Raw genomic sequence first — 10,623 nt, forward strand, 5'->3', positions numbered from 1 at the left:
CTAGATTTTATTATTAACGCACAATGTATCCTGTTCTGTACATAACATTCTGTCTAATCCAAATATCTGGTCTTTATGCGATGAAATAAATGTCGCTGGCTGCGGAGAGTCTGGGTCACTTGTGGTGCTGGAGTAACACCTGGGGTCCCTACAAGGCGGTAGTGGGATTATCTGCGAGGTGCCCACAGGTCGCGGCCCCCCTAAGCAGGTGTTGTCAATATTAGGATGGGATCCCAATGTAGTGGAACACAGGTCAGGAGTCATTGTGGGTTGCACAGGTCAGAGGTCACAGTACCACCCAACAGTCAGGGTCACGAGCAACCAGCGGGCATGTGACAGGTCAATAATAGACACATGGGGGTATATTTACTAAACTGCGGGTTTGAAAAAGTGGAGATGTTGCCTGTAGCAACCAATCAGATTCTAGTTATTTAGTACATTCTACAAAATGACAGCTATAATCTGATTGGTTGTTATAGGAAACATCTCTGGTTTTTCAAACCCGCAGTTTAGTAAATATACCCCATAGACAGTAATACAGTATAAACAAACTGTGACTGGGGCACTGAATGGACTCTGACATCAGAGCCTGATGATGTCATCAGTCAGGAAGCTGACGTGCGGTCATACCCTCAGGCTACAAATTGGTACACAGGGGAAGAGGCACGGACACGGAGAATCAGTGTTGGGAGCTGCCAATCATAGGAAAGTATATAAAATAATTAAAACGGACATTATAACCACATTTGGAGCACCGGGACTTTCTTTCTGTGCTTTGTAGATGGGCGTTTGCAGCATCAGACACAGCTGTATATTTTCATATTGACACAAAACTGCTGCTGAATAAGACTATATTCAATGCAGAGAATTCCTCTGAGTGGTGTCCGAGTGATGGGACACAAAAATAACTCTAATGATATAAATACATGGCTGAAAGGCAGAGAAAGCTAGAAAAATAAGCCTGTTGTCTCAAGCATTTGATATGAATAACGTTTTCAGGGGGGCGGAAAATAGTTCAATAGCCGACCAATGGCGGACCAGCATATTTGTTTTCCTTCTTTGTTTTGTAACAGTAAACTCCCCGGGGAGGTAGTGAGGTGTCTGTTGGGACATGTAGTGGGCCCTACACAGCTGCCATGTCTAACAGAATGTATCCAGCGATCTGTACTACCAAAGAGATGAGGAGCTTCCTATACCCGGTGATTAAATGTTTATGTCCTCACACTCCTCCGATGAAAGGGTTAATTTATCTGTCAGGGGATCATTAAACACATAGATGCAAAGTATCTCAGTGACCTCCTATTTATATTCCATCCACCAACAATTTCCAATAAATCATTTAAAAGACACAAAATGTTTAAGAACCCCAATTTCTTATATACACTTGTTACAATGTTTAGGTAGGTGGTAAAGTAACATCCACATGAATGCCAGGACCCAAGGTTTCCAGCAGAACATTGTCCAGAGCATCACACTGCCTCCGCCGGCTGCCTTCTTCCCATAGTGCATCCTGGTGCCATCTCTTCCCCAGGTACATGACGCACATGCACCCGGCCGTCCACAAGATGTAAAACCATGATTCATCAGACCAGGCCACCTTCTTCCTTTGCTCCACGGACCAGTTCTGGCAGTTCACGTGCCCATTACAGGTGCTTTCAGCGGTGGACAGGGGTCAGCATGGGCTCTCTGACTGGTCTGCAGCTATGACGCCCCGTACGCAGCAAGCTGCGATGCTCTGTGTGTTTTGCAGTTTTGGAGATTCTCAGATCCTTACATTTTACCTATTTTTCCTGCTTCCAACACATCAACTTTAAAAACGGTTTGTTCACATGATGCCATTGTAACGAGATAATCAGTGTTATTCACTTGTCAGTGGTTTTACACCTTGGTGTTTCTAGTAAAAGTCCAGTCTCTACTTAAGGACTAACCTGAGTGGTTACTGCTGCCTTAGGGTCATGCTATAGCCCTCCATAGACCGGGAGTTATCAGCTGTAAGAGGCTGAGAGCACAAGGGAGGGATCAGTTACAGGCTCAGGTGGATGTCAGTGAGCAGCGATCACTTCTAGGATTAGGATGTAATGTGACAGCTCCAGCATGAATCCTGCTCATCACACACACACCTGCCTGCAGTGTGTGCCGCACACATTAAAGATTGATACAAGAGATTTGAGCTGCGGAGCCATCAGGAAGCAAAGAGGATGTTGATTTTAAACCAACATGGCAGGTGGTACAGAAAGAGCTTCAGGGTGGGAGATAAAGGATTCTGAGTATTTACTACAAGTATTTAATCTGACCCATCCAGATAGAGGAGAGAGGCTCAGTAACATAGAGAGAAGCCTACTGTCCTAGTTGTCACTGAGCACCAGACACTGTCACCTTGGGTGCACGGCCCAGGGCAGAGACCGATATGTGGTGTATAGGGGGCGAGGGCAGGATTTAGGGGATCTCTTCCCTCACTGACATGTTGGAAATTTATGAGGAATCCGTGTGTTTAAAATGATCTTTCTGACTTGCACAAGGACATGTAATAGTATCTGAGCAAAAGGGACAAATGGCCCTTTGCCCGCAAGGACTGGGGCAGCCGTAACACCACATGACAATGGGGCGCGTCTGTCTCAGTCACTGCAGGACAAGTACAACAAGCACCACACTCACCCTAATAGTAACCTGTCCATCACCTTACAGGGGTTATCCACTAACTAACCTGGTCCCTACAAGGTCAGTAGGAACATCCCAGGGACTCTCCATCACCCTCTCAGTGCTGGGAGATTAATCCATCCGTAGGTCCCACAGAACTGTACTCTTTATCTATGGATGCTCTGCAGCTCACTCCTGCGACTAACAGGGACGTTCCCATTACTTACAACCCCCTATTATATATATGTGTCCCCTGCTGGTTGCTGATAATCAGGTCACCTAATCGGCAGTGGGAATTTTGTTGCGCTCAAGAACACCTGATACATTCAACTTTTAGGAGAGAGTCACAAGTATCTTCTGGTGGTTTTCAAAGGGGAGTTGGGCCACACAATAGTGATATTTGCACTCGTCTCACTGAGGTCTACACGACAAACACATTAATCTTCTGATCAAAATTCTCCAACCTAACTGATCAAATTTCCAAATATTCCTTTAAACCCTTGTTTTGAAAATGCCTGGATTGGGCAACCGAATGAGGAGCGTTTGGCTGGTTTCATTTCATAACAGTCCGATATCTAGAAGATTGTTATATCTGGGACAGGTTGAAGCCATAATCGAATATATTTCCATCCCAGCTACACTCCAACGCTCTGGGACTTACCATCATCATACTTTCCGGTCATCATACACCAGAGGAAGCTGAATGAAGCAGCTGTAGATGTTTCCTAGTAGAACACTTTCCCCATAAAGACCTTGAGATGTAAGTGGGATAAGTCATGGACTCAGGTACTAAGACCTACCTGGCTGGTCCCTGGATGCTGATCATGCCAAGGTCTTCTGAGCAATCGATAAGCTTGCACTTGAATTTCTCGTCTTGAAGGACAGTGGAGATGTGGTTCCAGTTGTGTTGAGCGACAGCGCCCCCTATGGCCAGGTAGTAGCCATTACCTGTGAAGACATATGGTTACAATGTTTCGTTACACCTCAGACTCTCAATTAAACATCACTTTACACCGGTCATTAGAAACATTTATCTACAGCATATGAGGTCCTTGGCTGGGGTTAGGGTACCTGAATCCTCAACTCCTGCTTCTCCGTTATGTACCCAGTTTATTAGCCAATCAAATCATCAGAAAGTTCAGAGGCGGAGGAGTCAATTCACTACGACTTACCTGAATCAAACAATCTATGGCCTATGCCTGGGAGTAAGAGGGGACATTAACCTTAGTACGAGACATGAAGTTTCTGGAGGGGAAGGGGGGGGCGGATATGCTCGATGGGGTAACACCAGAACCAAGTAAAACTTTATCTGATCAGTGTTCAGTGAACTATTCCTTTTTTTAGACTTCTGTGGAATTCCTCTTTGAAAACATTTGATATTTATGTGTTTGAGGCAGAATAAAAGGTAAAGAGAAAATGACACATTTAGTTATAACCTAAATATATTATTGTACAAGACTTTGTAGCTGTATTGAAGGTTTTCTGGTGTAAAAATACATCAGGTGTCATCGGCGCAGCTCCTGCGCTGTCTATAAATGGACAGAATCCTTCCGTGTTCTCAGGAACCCCCGAGAGATCAGAACAAACACTTCAAAGTCAAAGACTGAGCGGAGAATCGCAGGTCAGAGGTCAGCAGCGCAGAGAGACTAATGGGGAAAATACAATAATAGACTGATACAGAAGGAAGATGTATAATCATACGGTAACTGGCATCTCAGAACGTTGAAGTAGGGGAGTGGCTCCACAAAGCAGTAGGTGAAGCTCCACAAAGCAGTAGGTGTGGCTCCACAAAGCAGTAGGTGTGGCTCCACAAAGCAGTAGGTGTGGCTCCACAAAGCAGTAGGTGTGGCTCCACAAAGCAGTAGGTGTGGCTCCACAAAGCAGTAGGTGTAGCTCCACAAAGCAGTAGGTGTAGCTCCACAAAGCAGTAGGTGTAGCTCCACAAAGCAGTAGGTGTAGCTCCACAAAGCAGTAGGTGTAGCTCCACAAAGCAGTAGGTGTAGCTCCACAAAGCAGTAGGTGTAGCTCCACAAAGCAGTAGGTGTAGCTCCACAAAGCAGTAGGTGTAGCTCCACAAAGCAGTAGGTGTAGCTCCACAAAGCAGTAGGTGTAGCTCCACAAAGCAGTAGGTGTAGCTCCACAAAGCATTAGGTGTGGCTACACAAAGCAGTAGATGTGGCTACACAAAGCAGTAGGCGTAGCTCCACAAAGCAGTAGGTGTAGCTCCACAAAGCATTAGGTGTGGCTACACAAAGCAGTAGATGTGGCTACACAAAGCAAGTTTGTTTACAATTTGCATTATGATATAATTTTTGCATATTTTCACACCAAGACCCCAACTGTCCAAAAACCAATTGCTAAAGAGAGCAGCAGGTAATCAGAGCTGCAAGAACAGATAAGAGTGAACGGCACAATCTGTCTAAATTTGAATGCTGGAGAATAATCCTGAATATTCATTAATGAGTTACATATATGTCTTACACGATATGCTGAAAGTTAACATACAAGCACATAAATTGATTGATGTGCATGTGCAGTAAGAGGTTTGAGGATCGCTGAATATGAACATAAACATTAGGGGGGCTCTATGGATGTATAATCACCCCCTGCGAGAGGCCGACCTGCCTGGTGTGCAGCAAGTAATATATTTATACTCCATCTGGCCAGTAATAATGATGAGCATATTATAATAAGACTACACAGCCCCCACTGCCCAGCACATAATGCAGCCCAACTGAACAATATATAATACACGACTATAACGTAAACTGTCCAGCATAGAACATTTACATCACAACGCTACAGAGGGAATCTATGTAGCAAACATTGCAGGACGTGTACAGGTTAAAGTCACCTGAAGGCTGAACCCACTCATTTCCCAGTTGGTCACTGGCCACATTCTGTACTTACCTTCAAAGTCTGGCGCCAGGGCCGGGGGTCCTCCTCCAGGTGTTATAATGCTCACGGTGAGATCACTCTCTGCGCCTCCACGTGCGTTTAACATGCAGGTGTACACGGTTGTCCCTACATGTGTAGCGGGAGAAATAAGCGTCAGCGAGAGGAGAAGACAGGACTGATCTATTCATGGACAACTATTGGGGGCTATCGAAGAATTACTAAAGCATCACATGGTCTCTTCCGCAGTGGGCGGAGTCTGGCACTAACGCCCAGCTATATAAGACTGTAGAGATAAGCCAGAATCTCTAATTATCTAATTATCCAGAGGACATGTGTAGACATCACCTACTATATTAACCCCAGGGGTAGAGATAAGCAATAGTCCTGCAGGAAGATCAGGGAGTGATATCTTCCATCTACAGGGGTACCCATATCCCAAACTCTAACAAGCTACGTTACAGCCAGAGCTGTTGCAAAACTACAAGTCCCAGCATGCCTTAACAGGTGAAATCACTGACATAAAATAGTACAGCTCTGGCCACCACATGGGGTCTTGTGACGGAAGATTGTCTGGTGTAGAGGGTGCGCCCCTCATCATAGAGCCTGGGGTAGAGGGTGCGCCCCTCATCATAGAGCCTGGGGTAGAGGGTGCGCCCCTCATCATAGAGCCTGGGGTAGAGGGTGCGCCCCTCATCATAGAGCCTGGGGTAGAGGGTGCGCCCCTCATCATAGAGCCTGGGGTAGAGGGTGCGCCCCTCATCATAGAGCCTGGGGTAGAGGGTGCGCCCCTCATCATAGAGCCTGGGGTAGAGGGTGCACCCCTCATCATAGAGCCTGGGGTAGAGGGTGCACCCCTCATCATAGAGCCTGGGGTAGAGGGTGCACCCCTCATCATAGAGCCTGGGGTAGAGGGTGCGCCCCTCATCATAGAGCCTAGATATGGATGGGGTAACTCCAGCTGTAATGGGATCCCTATATCTACCAGGTGACAGTGTGCAAGCTGGGGACTCCATGTTTGAGAGCAAATTGCACAAACCGCCCTATGATTCACCAAGTGTATACACATCGCTCCTGGCACAGATGTTATATAGATAACAACTCCTCGCTGGTGCTATACAATGGCTGTTGTTGTTTCACCCTCCTGAACACTTACCTGGCGGCTTCTCCGTGTTCGCAGTAAACAGCCAATTAGCCGCCTTCTTGGCATCCGGCCCCACGAGGTAAAACTTTCCAAAGTAGGACATGTCGAAGACAGCCGCGGCGTTCCTGCACATAACGCATTCGTTCCTGATCTGAAAATGACAGCATGTCAAACACAACAGATGAACAGCGATGGGGAGATATTCTGAGCTTTCAACAGTTAGCGAAAGAGCCAGAGACCGAAATAAACTGTAAATGACTCATCCCCAAACTTTCTGTCAGGTGACAAAGATGTGTAAGGTTAACCCTTTCATGGCCGCTGGTTGATGAGCAGTGCGGCCCCCAAGATGTAAGAGAGAACACGCACATGAACTGTCAGCTCTGCTGACACTTAACACCCCTCCCCCATCTCCCTCCGTGACAGCTCCTTAGACAGGCTGCTAATTATACCGGGGATCTGTCTATGCAGCGGGGGCTCCACCACGCTGTCACGTCCCCCCCCCTCACATTGTTCCTCCGCTGGGATGCTGCTGGCACAGAACTCACTTCATATAGAATATGTCTCTTATTAACCCCCCCTGTGTAATCCTAACACAGAGGCCAATGTCAGCAATATCCAGAGGGAACCCTGTCCCTGCTGCAGGGGCATCAAACATGTGCATTTACTATTTATCAGGATATAAGGAAATACAAATGTAGCTGAACAAAACACACTAAAAAATACTTATTTTAAAAACTAAGTCAGAGCAGCAGGTTCATATAATGGAGAGTGGTGACTGTGACTTATGCAGTATATGGATTTATACCAACTCCACAGTCGCAGCCTGGAGGCTGAGATTGTATCCGACAAAGTGGGCGAAGCTCTGATATACACTGACAGCAAAGACAATGCTATCATTAGGGTCACTGACAACCAGCATTGTCCCCTTATATCACCATTAGTGCACGCAGAGAATATGGTCCTTGGGACGTCAGTGCTCCAGGAAGGGTGCATAAGGGGGCGGGGGGGGGGGGGGGGGGTAACATCACGGAGAGGTCCAACTGGATGTTAAACCTTCCATTTTACTCTATAAAGCACTGCTCATCTCCACTCCCCCCTGCCGTCTGCTCCCATGTGCCTAGTTCTCACCAAAGAACGCCCGCTCTCTGCCCAGCTCCGCTCATCACCCACACCCTGGCCTGTAAATCTGCGGGGATCCCGGGACAATCAGGAGCCCAGTGTCCCAAAAAAAAGCGTTTTCTCTGTGTTATTTTTACTTTTGAGGATCTCAGATGACACAAACTGTAATATGTACAGAGATTACTTGTAATACTCCCAATATCTGCTTTAATGGTCATCCCAACATGACCGTGTTCCATGTATAGGAAGTAAGATCAGGATACTAGTTGCCGTGGGTGTAATAAGGGCACCTGTGTACATAAATGTATTCACTATTAGACGCCCAAAAATGTGCTTTCAGATATCCATAAAATATTACCTGTGTCTGACTCTTCTTACTGTATAAGTATCAGTACAACAAGTGGGGGTCCTCCTATGTTCAGAGACCCCCATTCTCTAGCAGTCAGTGACCAGTAATGTTATAGGGCTCAGAGGTATTAATGGCGGTTAGGTTTAAATGAAGACGCCCCCCCCCCCCCCCCCACACTATTAGACAACAAAGACGGGTGAAAGGTTCACTGCTCCCCGACAAACTGATACACCCCCTCGTAGCCTAAGAGTAAGAATGGCAGGAGGGCGCCGAGTCCTGAGGGCTCCGAGTTCTAGTGCAAGTGGTTGAGAATTTAAGTGTGGAGAGAAACGAGTGCAGTTGAGCGTAATGACGGAGCGTGTGAGATCTATCAGAGAGGACCCAAGCACTATAGTACAGAGAGTAAGAGGTGATCTACAAACTACAGAACTGGAGCACACAAGGGGAAACACCTATAATACCGCAAGCGAGTGTCAGCTCCTTATACAAGAGAGATTAGAAGTCTGAGAACGGTGACCAGAAGTAATTACACTGCAACAGCTGAAAATGTTCACACATGTTCCTGTGATGTGTGCGTGTATATGTATGTATGTATGTATGTATATGTGCGTGTATATATGTATGTATGTATATGTGCGTGTATATATGTATGTATGTATGTATATGTGCGTGTATATATGTATGTATGTATATATGTATATATGTATATGTGCGTGTATATATGTATGTATATATGTATGTATGTATATATGCGTGTATATATGTATATATGTATATGTGCGTGTATATATGTATATATGTATATGTGCGTGTATATATGTATATGTGCGTGTATATATGTATATATGCGTGTATATATGTATATATGCGTGTATATATGTATGTATGTATATATGCGTGTATATATGTATATATGTATATGTGCGTGTATATATGTATATGTGCGTGTATATATGTATGTATATGTGCGTGTATATATGTATGTATGTATATATGTATATGTGCGTGTATATATGTATGTATATGTGCGTGTATATATGTATGTATATGTGCGTGTATATATGTATGTATGTATATATGTATATGTGCGTGTATATATGTATATATGCGTGTATATATGTATGTATGTATATATGCGTGTATATATGTATATGTGCGTGTATATATGTATGTATATATGTATATGTGCGTGTATATATGTATATGTGCGTGTATATATGTATGTATATATGCGTGTATATATGTATATATGTGCGTGTATATATGTATATATGCGTGTATATATGTATGTATATATGCGTGTATATGTGCGTGTATATATGTATGTATGTATATATGCGTGTATATATGTATATATGTATATGTGCGTGTATATATGTATATGTGCGTGTATATATGTATGTATGTATATATGTATATGTGCGTGTATATATGTATATGTGCGTGTATATATGTGTGTATATATGTATGTATATATGCGTGTATATATGTATATGTGCGTGTATATATGTATATGTGCGTGTATATATGTATGTATATATGTATATGTGCGTGTATATATGTATGTATGTATGTATATATGCGTGTATATATGTATGTATGTATATATGTATATGTGCGTGTATATATGTATATGTGCGTGTATATATGTATGTATGTATATATGCGTGTATATATGTATATATGTATATATGCGTGTATATATGTATACTATGTATATGTGTGTGTATATATGTATGTATATATGTGTGTATCATATGCGTGTATATATGTATGTATGTATATATGTATATGTGCATGTATATATGTATATATGCGTGTATATATGTATGTATGTATATATGCGTGTATATATGTATATGTGCGTGTATATATGTATGTATATATGTATATGTGCGTGTATATATGTATATGTGCGTGTATATATGTATGTATATATGCGTGTATATATTGATGTATATATGTGCGTGATATATATGTATATATGCGTGTATATATGTATGTATATATGCGTGTATATATGTATATGTGCGTGTATATATGTATGTATGTATATATGCGTGTATATATGTATATATGTATATGTGCTGTGTATATATGTATATGTGCGTGTATATATGTATGTATGTATATATGTATATGTGCGTGTATATATGTATATGTGCGTGTATATATGTGTGTATATATGTATGTATATATGCGTGTATATATGTATATGTGCGTGTATATATGTATATGTGCGTGTATATATGTATGTATATATGTATATGTGCGTGTATATATGTATGTATGTATGTATATATGCGTGTATATATGTATGTATGTATATATGTATATGTGCGTGTATATATGTATATGTGCGTGTATATATGTATGTATGTATATATGCGTGTATATATGTATATATGTATATATGCGTGTATATATGTATATGTGCGTGTATATATGTATGTATGGGTGCGTGTATATATGTATGTAT

The 10,623-nt window shown here is 42.9% G+C and overlaps 1 protein-coding gene across 4 annotated transcripts in view; it reads right to left on the bottom strand.

The window, feature by feature from the left end:
• SARDH (sarcosine dehydrogenase) overlaps positions 1–10,623 on the bottom strand; it is an 81,159-nt gene that overhangs the window by 30,064 nt on the left and 40,472 nt on the right. For all 4 annotated transcript variants that reach the window (XM_075185826.1, XM_075185828.1, XM_075185827.1 and 1 more), the window contains exons 14-16: positions 6,689–6,827; positions 5,548–5,661; positions 3,438–3,585 (exon numbers count right to left, since the gene is read on the bottom strand). In XM_075185826.1, coding sequence (XP_075041927.1) covers positions 3,438–3,585; positions 5,548–5,661; positions 6,689–6,827 — 401 coding nt within the window. The remainder of the gene's footprint in view (positions 1–3,437; positions 3,586–5,547; positions 5,662–6,688; positions 6,828–10,623) is intronic.

Source organism: Mixophyes fleayi, chromosome 9 (assembly GCF_038048845.1).
Source record: "Mixophyes fleayi isolate aMixFle1 chromosome 9, aMixFle1.hap1, whole genome shotgun sequence".
Lineage (NCBI taxonomy): Eukaryota > Metazoa > Chordata > Amphibia > Anura > Limnodynastidae > Mixophyes > Mixophyes fleayi.